The 14,952-nt window shown below is 41.1% G+C and overlaps 1 protein-coding gene across 5 annotated transcripts in view; it reads right to left on the bottom strand.

Moving 5' to 3' along the window:
• The window catches only part of pde1cb (phosphodiesterase 1C, calmodulin-dependent b), a 91,704-nt gene that overhangs the window by 59,151 nt on the left and 17,601 nt on the right, over positions 1–14,952 (bottom strand). For 3 of the 5 annotated variants that reach the window (XM_027291016.1, XM_027291017.1, XM_019272144.2), the window contains exon 3: positions 14,147–14,312. In XM_027291016.1, the coding sequence (XP_027146817.1) occupies positions 14,147–14,312 (166 nt within the window). Of the gene's footprint in view, positions 1–4,342; positions 5,036–14,146; positions 14,313–14,952 lie in introns of those variants that run through there. The other 2 variants (XM_019272145.2, XM_027291024.1) reach the window with 1 other exon arrangement.

Genomic DNA, 14,952 nt, shown 5'->3' with positions numbered 1-14,952 from the left:
GCTCATTCTTATTATTTTCTCTTGCGCATGAATGAAAATGCACTACTCGTCGGACGAGTCGAGTACACAATCTCTTCTTGTCATGAATTTGGAGTTAAGACATGATACTGAAATAAGCTGAACTAAAATAAATGCATAACTAATATAACTTCATCATCGGGGTTTGCCAATATACTGAGATGTTTGAGGAGTTAACATTTTTTATGATTTCATTAGCATATTGAAGCAAAGTCACGTACACAGTTCAGTGGTTTGAAAACATTCTCTGCCTCCTCCAGCTGCCTCAGGGTCTTCACGCAGGTTGCAGTCCAGTGTCACACTTGACAATGTAACATCACCTGCCGTGAGATATTCTCTTGATTCACCTCCCTCACATCCCTGTGAATGTCTCCCATCTAAGTCATGAACAAATTTGCTTTTTAAAGACTTCTCACGTCAAATCATTCACTCTTCATTACAGGCACAATACAGCGCTGCTTGGATGAAACATCGTTTTCAGTTTGATATTTTCTAAATTGTTTTAGGTCTTCTAATACAATGAATGAATTTGTTATTTTCTGTTTGCTGGTTTTCAACAGCACTGCAGTGTAAACGTCTTCTTTTTGCTCTTCGGTAACAATTTTTTTTTTGTGCATCAACAGACTGGAGCAGGTAGCCTTCGTGGGTGTTGATTATGCAAATGTTCAAATTTCATAAACACACTTCTGCACAGGTGGCCTTCAATGAGCGACACATTTGCCAAATCTGACTTGGTACAACAAACGTTACATAAAAAAAAAAAGTATGAATACACGAAAACGTTCTTGCATGAGAACCAAATGTGCTTCCAACAAGATATATTATGCCAAAAAATGACAATAAATAACCAGTAAAATACTACAAATGTGCAGATTTATAGTAATCATATTCTCCTTTCATAGCAGTGGTTGTTTACATCACTCATTTCGCTTAGTTGTGTTCAGACTGTAAATCTCATAAGAATGCAAATGCTTACAATCACTTATGCAGATGAGGGATTTAAGAGAAGTGTAATGATATGCAAACACACACACACACACACATGCACACACACTCACACACACACAGCACTCCACCTCCTGACATCCCACCTACTTAACTGCTACACACACATACACACACTGGGTACCTACATTAAAACACACCTACTATCACTTACCCTAACATTTGGCCTAAAACAACACCCACACCTCCACGAAGAGATAACAGCATGACTCTAAAAGCTCAAATTCATACACACACACACGACACACACACGACACACACTTAAGGCACTCGTAACGGCGAAGTGGAGGAGAGGATGGACCCACTGCCGTACGACTACAGATGTGCATTTAAATTCCAGTCAGGCAGAATTCACAGCACTTAGCTTGAATTGTTTCTTAGTCGTTTTTCTGTATCAGTCTTTCCTCGGGCTCAGTCTAAAAGTGCAAGCTAAGGAAGTTAGTCTCTGTAAAGAAATGTTAAGAGCTCCCTAAAGATTAGTAGGAAATAAATGATTAAATCAATCACTCGGGGTCCATCAAGCAATTAGGATTTAAAGGACATGAAGAGTTTTAAGAGGAGCACACGGAAAATTAAAGCACGTAAGAGGCAGATACATAAGAGAGAGAGAAAACAAGCGTGGATATTTCCAACTCTGCTGACCTCCTCTCTTATCCTCTGTTCCACCTTTTGCCCCTCCCCCGCATCACTGAGCTTGCTTTACATCTAAATGTATGTGTCAACAACACGGAGCTTCTTCTAATTAGAAGGCTTTAATGCAATGTCCTCGGCATAATGAGGATGTGGGTTGAAAGGGGTCACGGAAATTCCAGGAATTACTGTAATTATAAAGGTTATTACGCAAAACGCACTGATGTGAACGTACATTTTTAGAGTCTTTTCAAATAGATGTCTGGGTGGCTAACAGCAGCTTGTTTTTCTTGGGTTACTTTAAAAAATAAAATAAAATGGACCGTGTCATAAAGCGGTCATCCGGCCACCTTGATCCTCTTTGGGCCAAAGTGAAGTTGCCCTTCCCTTAAGGGAGCTCTCTGTGATGAACTGTTGATCAAGTGATTAAATAAATAATTGATTTCCATTAATCAGTGGGTGACAGAGAGGTCGGGTTTGTCGCAGTGATCTAATTTATCAATGGAAATCCATTGGAATCCATTCACAGATGCAAAAACATAAAGGGGCCATTTGTCAGAGGGAAGTAATAAAACACGCCACGCCGTTCATGCCTTCATCGGCGGGTTGCCACCAGGCTTTAGACTGCGTCACTGAAGGTTGAGCTGAGGGAAAACTGTCCAAAGCAAATGCCCCCTCTGTCTATCCATGGATGATTGGTGTACTCTGTGGAGTACACTGTGCCAGAGAGTGCTGTGATAGCCATCCAGCACACACACACACACACACACACACACACACACACACGCACACACACACACAGATCATACAGCTGCCAAACAAATCTCCTAGGATAAGCTGGCAGCACATACAGTAAATGTCACCAAGCCGCCACATACACACTGCCGGACACACCATCCAATCTATATCATCCACACGAGCACACGCGCAGTCAACCTTTTACAATCACACACACACACACACACACACACACATATGCTGCATGCTGTCGATCCCTCCCTATTAAACGTACACTGTGTGAAGCGTCAACATCTGTGGGGGCTGCCTGTCAGTTGGAGCTCCCTCTCTTTAGATGGAGGCTCTTTGTGAGATTAAAGGCTAATGTGATCTCTGACACGCAACAGGAGCCCCCAGAGCACCCAGCAGACCGCTGCGTCGTGGCCGTGATTGAGGGGGGAGTGGGGGGTGGGGGGGGGGGGGGGTCCCGGGCCCCCGTTACTTTCATCTGACTCACTATCCATCAGATATCCAAAAAGACAGATGGTTATGATAGGGAATTTATGACGGTGACCAAATGGAAGAGACAATGAAGCCATCCGAGGAAACTAAACGTGGCAGAGGATGACGGTGAGGGGACCCACATATTGGGTTTCTGACACAGGGAGAAAGAGAGAAACGATGACTAATCACGGAACAATGGAGATACCATGACATGAAAATAACTAAAAATAAATCAGAGTGATATGAGACGAGAGGAGAGGAAGGGTTATGGATGAACTGCAGCCCCATGGGCGCTTTGTTCACTCAGTCATCGTCTGTGGCGCAGGAGCAAACTGCAGTTCACTCAGACCTCCAGCAGAAACATTAGAGCAGATTCTGTCTTTCTTTTTTTTTCGAAACGCAAACCTCCTAACAACACTGCCGTCTTCCCCCCCTGCTGAGTAAGATGAGAACTGAAAATGGATAATTCCCGCTTCAACTTGCAAACACAGTGTGCTGGGCTTTCTGCTCAGGGCGAAAGGTCGTGGAGGCGTTGATTGGTTGGTAGATAGAGGAGAAAGTAATACTGTAGTAGTCAAGAAAAAAAGAACCTTCCCAAAGAAACGGCAAAGAATGAGAAATGTGAGGCTCGGGGGAGGCTTTTGTATTATTTAAAGAGAAATATTGAAAGATATAGAGGCAAAATATTTGAGCATAGAAAGAAGAATTCAGCCTTCAGCCTCGATATCTCAGATGAAAATATGCACATTTGAGTCAGGATTGTCTTGTTGGATCACAGTTCTACGTCGACAACAGGTGTGTACTGAATGTCAGATGACACATGCAAGAAGAAAATGCATCTGGCAATGAGGAGACCACCAAAACAACATCATGTTTTTGTCTCTTTTTACAAAAAAAAAAGGGATTTAAATAAACCCGTAAGAAGGGTGCAAGCTCTGATGTACTTTCCTTTTCTTTCTTGATGATAAATAAACCATGCAAAACAGTTCAAAGAAAGTAGCTCAGAGCTGTTTGGTTTGAGTAATTCCAGTCTCTCTCTCTCTCTTTCTCTCTGTCTCTCTCTCTGTCTCTCTCTCTCTGTCTCTCTTTCCTTCTTTGTTTTTCTTATGTTTTTTTTGGTTTTAGCTCTACTATTATTAATGTATCCATGGTTCTTTCTCTCACTCTTGCAAACTGACAAACACACACCCACAAACGTATGCACATGTTGTAAACAAAATCAATGTGAGGTGAAAAAAGCCAGGCTTTTATTTTGACACTCAAACTCTTTCCTGCATGTTGTTTTTAAATCAGAATAATCTGTAAATGAAGCAACTACAGCTAAATTATTACGGATGATTTCCCGTGTAAATATTAAAAGCTTAACTCTTAACTCACACAGAGGCACACACACACACACACACACACACAGCATTGCTTCACACACACTTGTTGAAAACAGGAAAAAAAAAAAAGTGGATATACTCACAGTCCCCGGAGCCTGAGCCAAATCTTTTCAATCTGTTCGGGCTGAAGGTACTTCAGGGCCGTACTTTCAAACTCTTCGATCTCTTTGGTGGGAGACTCCATGTCAGAAGCTCAGAGAGTTCCGGATGTGCCAACAGGAGATGAAAAAAAAAAAAAAAAAAGTTTAATCCCTCTCAAGTGTGAGCGTTGAGGAAGACGCAACACTGAGCAGAGAGATGTTGCGATGTGATGGAACCCAGGCAGTGACCGAGGTTTCCTCTTACTTCATTCACATTTGCACCCACAGCTGCGACAAGCCGGACGTCATCCTTCCCTTTTTCTCTCTTCTCTCCCTTGTTTATGTGAGAGGAGTGTGTGTGACTGAAACTCAATAACACTCAGTGCAGCGCTCAAGCAGCTGTGACAAGTCGTGAAACAGCCCAACTGTACCTCTTTCCTTTCTCCCTCTCTTGCCTCTTTCTCTCTCTCTCTCTCTGTCTGTCTCTCTCTCCCTCTCTCTCATTCGTTCACTGCTCTCCTGTGTGAGCACAGGGGTCCTGGAGCCGTGCCATGCTCTCCCAGCAACAACGGGATGCAGACGGCAGGGCAGCTCAATCTGGGATTAACGCTCGCTGCCGAGTTCTCCACACAAGAGGGAGGGAGGAGAAACACCGCCAGTCAAAGAGAGGGAGGAGTCTGGCTGATAATGAGAAACCATGTTCTTGTTTCATCCACTGGGAAACCAGAAGAGTGAGGGAGGAAAAGGAGTGGAGGGGGGGGGGAGACCTTTAGGAGAAGACATGACGGAGATGTGAGTGGCCCCGCATTGCTGTAAGAGCACATCTGATAAAAGAAAAAAAAACTCAAACTGGACCTTTTCCAATGAGACAGCTTCACACACACGTGCTTATTTCATCGGGAACATGAAGGTAAATGTCAGCAGGCAAACACAGATTTCATCAGCAGTGTGGATCAACATTTAAACACATTGGCTGCAAATGCGACATCTTTAGATGTGTAATGCATTCATCGCAAAATGTAGATAACATATTTGATGCGCGACATATTAAATGTCATGCCAAAGAGGATTAAATAGCGTGCAGACAGTGCATTGACACTGATTTGACTGAGATTACTCTGATCCACTGATCGCATTCAGGACCGTCCCGTAGTCAACCCCCTCCTGCAGAAGTAAGACATGAAATGCCTCTTTTCTTTTTCTCTTCAACATAAACACACAACACACTGCAGCATGAAAAAACAATGTTGTCCTCTGTGTTTTTATTGTCAAAAATGCCCTTTCCACTTCATTTGGTCAAATAATGAGGGTGCTATCAGGTCAGTTTTTAAATTTAAGGCGGTTTTATGACACCCGCAGCCATCACAACGCACCGATTCCTGCATATATTACGCTCTAGCTGCATCAGTGATTGCATACTGAGTACAGCAGGTGTGGAGTACTCTGGCTTCTGCCTTCTTTCACAGTAATAACGTTCAGATTTCTAGTTTCCTCTGTCTGATTGCTAGTGCAAAGCAAGTCAATTGTAAATTGCTGTAATAAACCATTACCTGTACAATCCTGTTGATTTCTACTCCTCACCTCTCCTTCGCTACCTCCAAAACCACTGAACGTCTAGTACAAACCCATGAGAACGTACAACTGTCTTCTCATTTTCTGCAAGTCCAACACCTGCAAGGATGACTCAGCCCACTCCCCCTTTCTTCGAACCCCCTACCATACTCTTAGGTCTTTCAATTACTTGATGCAGGATGCAGGGATAATGCTAGGGCACCACCTCAAAGAGGCTCCTGCTTTCATCTGCTGAGATGGGTCCTACGCGAGCAGGGAGGAGAGAGGTCTGTGTGAGTGCCATGAAGCCTCCGGATGTTCTCTTCAAAGACACACTTATCAATGTCTCTTTCTCCTTCTGTCTTTTCCAGTTTCTTTCTCTTTCTGGCTGCCTTTCTTTCCAATCCAATTGCTGTGTTTTTCACCTTTTTTGTGGAGGTATGCTGGCCTCAGGAGATCACAAGCCACAGGCTTGGAGTTGACGGGTCAATTTGAGGGGAAACCACGATAGTGACTTTACATTTCACTGCTTACTGTTCACAGGTTTACACCCCAGGGACCTGCTGTACCATGTCATCTCTATGTGTACTGTAAGTGTGATACTGAACAAGGTTGAGCCCAGTGAGAAAGGTTGTGTCAAAAACACTGCAAGGGCAAGGAAGGTCAGTGTAAGCAGCATCGCACTGAGAAGCGAGTGAAAGGAAAGCTACACAGTGAGTGTTGACTGAAGATGCTTTCCATGTGGACTGTAGCCACAGGAGTTAATCATGGTTGTTCTAGTCGATGTTTGAAACACCCACCAAACTGACCCTGGGCAAAGCACTCCACTTCTGAAACACTCCAGGTGAGGTTTGAAGTCATGTGGACGGACCAAAACAAGCGCTACAACCGTGATGGAGACGTGCCCAGTGAGGTTTTGGCTTTACGTCTGCACAATGGCAATGGTGCATCATAAAAAAACAACAGATTATAATTTTTCTTTTTGACAACTTGCACTGTAAGATTTGAAAAATGTCAGTATCCTCAGTACACTTGTCACAAGTGACCAAAACTGTTTTTTGTACCAGGCTGTAAATATGTTTATTTCTGCCCTGAAGTTGGACATCGACTTGTTCTGTAGCCATTTCCCAGCCACAGAGGTCAACGCCTGCCTCAGACGTGGTCAAATGACATTCTGACAACTTTCATTAAAAGACTTTTCATGATCACGGAATGATAAGCTCTCATAGTCCTAAAGAGTTAAAGAGAAAATATTTCTAGCACTCCTATTCACGAGGAAAAAAAATGTTCTCTGGCGCATTAAATAGCAGAATCAAGAATGCGGCCTTGTTGAGAGACATGTGGCCCTGAGCCTTTGTACCCAAGGAATCTCAGAGAATACTTTAATTACATTGCCAACTGATGAATGAAACAGCTTCCGGAAGAAAACACAACTGTGGCAATGTGGCTTATTTGGACCACTGGATGATGAGAGGGACAATACAAAAGTGTTGAGTATGTGATGAAATATTAGAAATACACAGGAGTCTTTTGCTTGTTTCTTTCTTTCTTTCTGAATTATACGTCACTGTTGCCAAGGAATCAAATGCAAAACTGGGAGTAATTAGTAGTGTGAGAGACAAATTCAGATACAGAGTACAAAATTCGTAACATAGTCACACACTGAAACGGAGTTCAAAAGAAGAAAGGCAAATATAGCAGAATGTGAATAAAAGGTTTGCCTCTGGGGGGCTACACTGCAACAACATGTGTCCGAATGACTGATTAAAGAACAGGATAGATTTTACACATGTAGCCAACATTTTATTTAATTTCAAGATTGATGAACCAACACAAGAGCTAAAACTGATTGTGTCCCTTTATATAACGATGATCAAAATATGTCTCTGATTAATTACTATTACAATAACTGCTCACAAAAAAGACCTAATGAATCAAGTCTTGGGAAAATGAATTATTCGTATGACTATGACAGAGGGACTTGGCTGGAAATTACACTCCGCTAAGGTATTCTTGTCACTGTGCTCAAGCTCACACATCGAAATCAAGACATTAACAGCCCCGGCCATTTGGAGGTACATGAAAAATTCAAATCTCATTTAAATTTCCAGGCAAGTCGATAAGGATATCTATGCATCAAAATAGCAATCGCCTTTGCAGTAATGACCATAGTTCGGTGAAGACCATCTATCACAAAATAAGATTTCCCATCTATACTCCATCTCTCTTTTTGTATTGGATGTAGTGGGATTGGAAGGATGGGTGGGAGAAATTGAGAGCACATGCTACATTTATTTGTAGAGTGATGGAGGTGGAAAAATACCCCAGAGAAGACACTAACTATTACCTCATTTCCAAGAGAGATTCCTGTAGGTCAAAGGTGATGCATACAATAGCTGAACTGAGGACTGAGGTGAGGGGGGGGAAGCAATCAGCACTCTGACATTTGGGCAGCTTACACAAGGATAGCTCTTCTCTTACACAACTGTAGCTACAAAGGTCCAAACTGTTACAACAGCATGAAGTGAGGAAGAAACCATTCAGCCTGTACAATATTTATATTCACTGTAAAGAGACATTTAGCCACACTAGTTGCATGACTCTATAAACAATGGTGATTTAAACATCCCAACAACTATTGGATAGAAAACTTTGTAGGCTGATCGTCTGACAGCTCATCTTTCACCACCCAGAGCCTCAAAATGAGCTTTTTTCACATTGTCCCAGTTCTTTTTTTTTTCATTCTACATTGTTTAATAACTTTGTTTCGACTCACTTTAAATTACTTTATTGAATCATTTTTCATCCTTTTCCCTAAAGGTTGGTCCAGAATTTGTAGCTAGTCACTTTTTAGAAATAAAAATGCTCTGAGGGTCTGAAGAGTTAGTAAACTGTCGAGAAAGTCATCAAAGCTACAAATGTTATCAGTGACTAAATGCTAAACTGTCTTTGCTTCTACTACCAGGTAGATCATAGTAAGCTGTAATGATTCTATTGTTCCACGAGTGGTTTGGCTGTGGGCATTTGTGTAAGCCATTGTGAGGCAACCATGTAGTCTAAATACAGACTGAAAAACCCAAACAAGATGCTGAAAACAGCTTAAAAGTAAAATTAGCTCTGGCTTGTTGCATTTCTTTGGAAGTGGCAGTACAAAAAGAGGGTTATTTTAGCCATTGTCAGTACGTTTTTAGATTATATCTACAGGAATAAATAAAGTTGTATTTAAAGATATCATATGATTTAGCTATTTGAACTCTACTTGAAAAGGGTTTGATAACACAGATGGAGTTTTAATGTAATGTCTTCAAAAGCCATTCGAAAACCAGTGTTTGCGGATACAAGTCATCATGCCTACCTGTTTAAATCACTTCTAACTTGTGTCTCCAGAGAATTATGGCCACCATAAAATAGTCCACGAAAGATGGTGATTGTCTCTGCTCAGAGTTCACTTCAGGGTCAAGGCTCAGAAAACACAGCACTTACTGTAACTCACACATCTCAAAGTGACAAACACCACCAAAGAAAATGTATGCTGCACAGGCAAGACAAATCTGTTGACCCTTTAGGTGGCCAAAGCTTGTCATTTCTCTGATCTCATAACTATATTAACCCGACAATAAGATGTGTGCAAAGCCTATAAGGTGAAGACTATGACTCACATCATGAGTGAGCAGATCGTAATTCACGTTTTTTTTTCTGTTGGCAAAGTGAATACACTGTTATTGAGTGAGGTCAGGAGTCATGAGGTAAAGGTGAAGGCATTTTTAGCCTATTTGTGAATGCAGCCAAAGAAATTTGTCTCTTGTCACAGCAGCTGTCAATTCAAACATACACTAACTAACTATTCTTCTGGAAAAATATAAAATAAATATAACAACATTTCACAATATTTTGTCTTTATCTCATAGGACTTACCACATTGATTTTATTTCTAAAATGAAAAATGTTTCTATTCCATATACCAGTCTACTTAACAATAATAAATTACAAGTTCATATTTAATTAAAACAAGGTGGACCAAAAACCCCTGTGAGTTTCTATTGATCAGTACTTCAATCAATAACCCAAAAAGTTATTTTGTTAGACAAAGGTTGTAGGCTGTACACAGGGGAATAAACATATTGATCAAAGCAAAGGCTGGAAGCTTTTATATTACCTCAAACAGCATTATACTGTATGCATAGCTAATCTACAATAACATAAGTTCATGCTTTGGGCAAACTCTGCAAAACTGTGAGGTTAAATTAACTTTAATTAATATTTTATTAGTGGTTTGGCATAGTTACAGTTTTTATTTTTTCCTAAAACTGCCCCCTCTTATACATTACACAGAAAAGTGTCTAAAAGTCTAAGAAATATGTGGCGTCATGTGGGAGACAGTAGTCATACAGCTCTTTAACATCATAACTGTGAGGTCACGCCTCAATCATTCTGATAAATAGCTTTGCCATTTGCCCATGTGCTCCCAGTCACACTGGCCAGTGGAGGCTCATTATCCAGCTAGTGAGGCTAGTGATGGAGGCTGTTGCTGCACAGCAGATGTCAGTGGGGGTCTGTGAACCTGCGGCTGCAGCCAAAGGACGGGTCAGCCACCAAAACTGTGGGCTGCCGCCGAGGAGACGGTCGCCTTAATCAACTGCAAAGTTCACAGAAGCACACAGCATCCAATTAACAAACGGATAAATCACACAGCTGTCCACGGAAGAGTTTCGGTCTCAGCTCCGTGGATGCACGATTGTTATGATTCTGTTTGCCTGTTAGCCTTGGTGCCACTGTTTCTGTGGACGTGTGCAGAGTGAGTACTCAGTTTTACATTTTTTTCTTAAATGCTTTGTCCTCCAAATGCACCAATCAATTAAAATTAGCAACACATACAACACATACATGTTCTTTCTCACTAGTCGCTAATTGGGCAGCCTCTTAGTCGCCTTTGTAAGCTTGCAACACACATCGCCATCGACAGTTGAACAACTGCAGAAGATGAGATGACGTCATTTAAACTCTGTGATGGGAATAGACCTTTTTTCACAGCAGACAGTTTGATATGAAATGGTTAACGCAGGTGTTTTCAATGATACTAATTAGGCTTTTGTTCCATTTAGTGCTGCAGAGCCTTTCCAACGTGCACCACAGCAGCAGCCTGACTCTGTTTGACCTGAATGGAACAGCAACTTAATTAGTATCATTGGTAACACCCGTGTTTGCCTGCTATTTCATGTCAAAATGTCTGCTGAAAAAAAAAATAAATGTGATGAACTCATCGCTCCACACAGATCTGATGCTTTCAACATAATTCCTGCTCATTAAAGCTGTTGTTTTTGATCATATTTTGCTTTTATATTGACACACAATTTGTTCTACCTCAGTCAAGAGAGAAAAAAGGTGTTTTTCCTTTTGACTGAGGTATACTTTGATATTTTTGTAGGTAATATAAAGCTGTTTTGAAAAAATGTCACTCCAACAGGCGACACATTATAGGTATGTTTAATACGTTTCATTTGCCTCATTTTAACAATCTGTCATCAAATGAAATAAATCTGCTGGTTTCTATTCTCATGTGTGTAATTAGTTTCTAATAGAAAGGTAATTTTAACTAATGAGTATAACATATCCTTTGGCCAAAACCTTTCACTTCCCCTTTCTCTTGGGACCAGAATGGAAATAACTCTAATAGCTTTTTGTGTTGGACCCCTGCTGTGACACGTTTGGCTGTCACAGCGGAGTTGCAATTTTAAAGGAAAACGAAAAATCAATCGATCAATTACACTAGTTGAAACGGATGAGAGTGCTGGTGGAAATGACGGCGAAGATAGTGCAATAAAATCACATGCTGATATCCAAATGAGAACAGTAAAACTCTTCGTGTGGTTCATCAGCAGGCGGAATGGAGATCATCTAGGAAAACATTGTTAAAGCACCTGATGGAAAGATGAAGGTGAAGTCAGGCACTGTGAATTAGTCCTATCACATAAAGGGAGGTGATCGGCACACAAATTATATTAAGACAGATGTAAAACAATAGAATAGTCGCCCTGTGTAAACAACATAAGTAGGCTACAAGTGGAAAATTGTGAGTGATTGTGGTCTTTGGGGTAAATAATGTTTTTATGTCTGCTATACATAAAAAATCACTGGTTTCACCTCCTATATAGAAACCCTACATAGCCTATTCAATAGGTAGGACGTGCTTTAAAATGCATAAGGCATCCCTAATGAGCAGAAAACAACAGCATGACACCAGCCGCACAGATGAATCACCGTGTGTTTATTCACTAATGGCTGCATATTGTTTTCTGTCCCTCACTGTGTGACTAAGCACACACTCGACTGTCTTGTAGAGGCAGCTGTAATGCTAAAACAACTTCAGCGGCTGCTATGCATCTGAAGTATCAGACAGCCATTCAGCTGATCTGAAAATTGACAGAAAAAATATACAAAGGTAATCAAGGAGCTTTGTAGACTGATGGGTGACTGGAAAACTGCAACCAGCTGAGCGCATTCAACTCGTCTTTAGAATACTTGAAGGGAAATGGACTGTGAAGTTTAATCAAAACGGCGGAGTGCTTTAAAAACACAATCAAATCTTTCTCCGTATTCACCCCAAGCTCGACAGACTTCTACCTCCATTCTAATCCAGCCTATGACGGTCAATAGCAGCTGTCCTTTAACTCCCTCAATCCCACCCTGCCTACTACAGATCACGTGATCCCTCTCCATTCTCCAATAAAATCTAATTATCATTGCCTGGTGCATAAGAGCCATCCCCGGCCTTGGAGGTGACACTGTGGTTACATCATTTTATGGATTACTGCTAGTTCCGCGCTCATTTAATCACCTTGTTCCATAATCTAACCATTTGTCATTCAGTTGTAGATCCCCCGCTACTCCCTGTGGATTTGCCCTCTATTAACCACTGTTGGTGTCCGAAGACTTCCCCTGACCCAGGTGGGACTTCCTAGACATAGACATGAATAAGAAGATGTCTGTCTGTTGAGGAGTGTGAGTCATATGCAATGGATGCAACAAAACAAAGACGTGGATCAAGCTCTTAGAGGCCACGTTTGCTTGTAAATCACCAAATCCACCTTGTGCAGTCACTACTTCACCAGTCAAATGACTTTAATAAACAAGAACTTAGAAGGTAGGGTACTTTTTTTTAAGCATACATTTATTTAAACTGTTAGAGCTACTGAAATTAATCATTCCCTTTCCAGTAGACATTTATGCAAATTATTCAGCCTCAGCCAAAGACTTAGCAGCATTTGGCTGGTGCTCGGCATTTTCTTACCCCAGCCTGATTAAAGCTTATGTTATGTCTTTACTGAAATAAGTCACTGTCTCTATGGACAAATGAACTGTTTCCTCTATGGAACGTGAGAGTGCTTTTAGGTGTCCTGCGCTGACTATGTTTTTATTTTAAATCGAGGCTCTAGCTTTTAAATGCAGGAACAGGCTGTGTCCAGTCAAGTGGAAAATCACTTTCTCCTTGTCACTAGCCTATTCTGGAAGAAAAAAAAAAGGACCTGTTTTCTCGGGAGAGACTATGACAGAGAACAACAGCACTGTAATTTGAGATAGCATAGAGAAGTAGCAGGAGAAATAGAAGCATGTATTACTGAAGGGAGAATTATGAAAGCAGAGGAAGAAATTTAGACAAATTGTAAGTGTTTGAAACACAAGCCAAAAAGAATGCAGTCTCTCTAAATCAGCTCGCCGTAACTCCTCGTCTATTTTGCATTCAATCAAAAGCTTGTTATCACATACTAGCTGCATTTTTAGTATCCTGTGACAAATGCTCACTTCTTGCCACCTGCGGCATTTGTAATGGTCTCCAGAGCCATCAAGGTTAATTGGAATCAGGCGTTAAAAGACGTTCAATATTCTAAAGGTGACAACAAATTATGTTAATGGTGGTTTGAAGTCCTTGTTATCAAGGTGGAATCAATCATGCCCATGTCCCTTGAGGTCAGCAGGCATACATAGCAATTAGCAACGTGTGTGTGTGTGCGTGGGTGTGTATTAAGAATGTTAAATGTCAGACCGAAGCTTATCCTCTCCATAGAGAGGACTAAGAGGATCTACTCCAAATCTTGTCAACTTGATAATCAAAGTCGCATTAATCAAAACTTTAAAAAGAATACTCAGTGCAGACTGATGGCTGATTGTATACGTTGCCTTGTGTCTTCAAACTGGACTTTTTTTCCATGACCATTAACGTTTTTTCTTTATTGCTGTAGCAGCATGACAGCGGCAAACCTGATGGCTGTTTTCTCTGTGGCATCTGGTTCATCTGCTGCAGGGAGATCGTCAGCCAGAATCTCTTCAGGACTTCGTGGGTCATTCAGGGGGGGCTTCTGCTCTTTGCCTTTGATCCCCATCCCCGCCGTGATGGCATTCCACAAAGCACTCTGGGACTTTGAGCCTGCAAAAAAAAAACAAAGTCTTTGCGGTACAGTCATTTTGTTATGAATCAAGCCTCCATATGTTTTCCAGGTGGTCCTTTGCATTGTTTACATTATAGACAAATACAGATTTGTTAACTCTCCACTGACACTGTGCATGGCTTTCAGGATCTCAGAAAAAGGGAAGAAGAGAATCGAGCGCTTTTGTAATGCTGCCCCCGTGTGGGTGTATACAGTCAATGCCAGTGTATCTTTAGAAATAACACACTTCACAGACAAGACAAGTAGTAATACGTAAGATTTTACCATCATTTTCAGATCCCTGCATCTTCATGAATATTTTATTATATATTTAATTTTTGCTCCCATTTTGCGTTAGTTGAAGCAAAAGATCCAAGACGTCTTCTATGCACACAAATGATTTGTTTCTCACATAAATTTGTTAAAATCCATGTTGATTATCACTTTTCCTTTGACAAGATGCTGATTAAACAGCATGAGTATGATACAGATGTACTGTAATAAAAGGCCACTCTAAAAAAATATGCAGTTTATCATAAAATAGATTTATTAGGTGCTGAACAAATACCAAAGTGATGAACAGCTCTACTCTGCCTCTGATTGGTTCACTTTGATTTTCCAAGACAGGTAATAGCCAAT

This window comes from Larimichthys crocea, chromosome II, assembly GCF_000972845.2.
Source record: "Larimichthys crocea isolate SSNF chromosome II, L_crocea_2.0, whole genome shotgun sequence".
Taxonomy (NCBI): domain Eukaryota; kingdom Metazoa; phylum Chordata; class Actinopteri; family Sciaenidae; genus Larimichthys; species Larimichthys crocea.
Note: the sequence above shows the minus strand (reverse complement) of the source record. Positions and strands in the feature narration are given on the sequence as shown.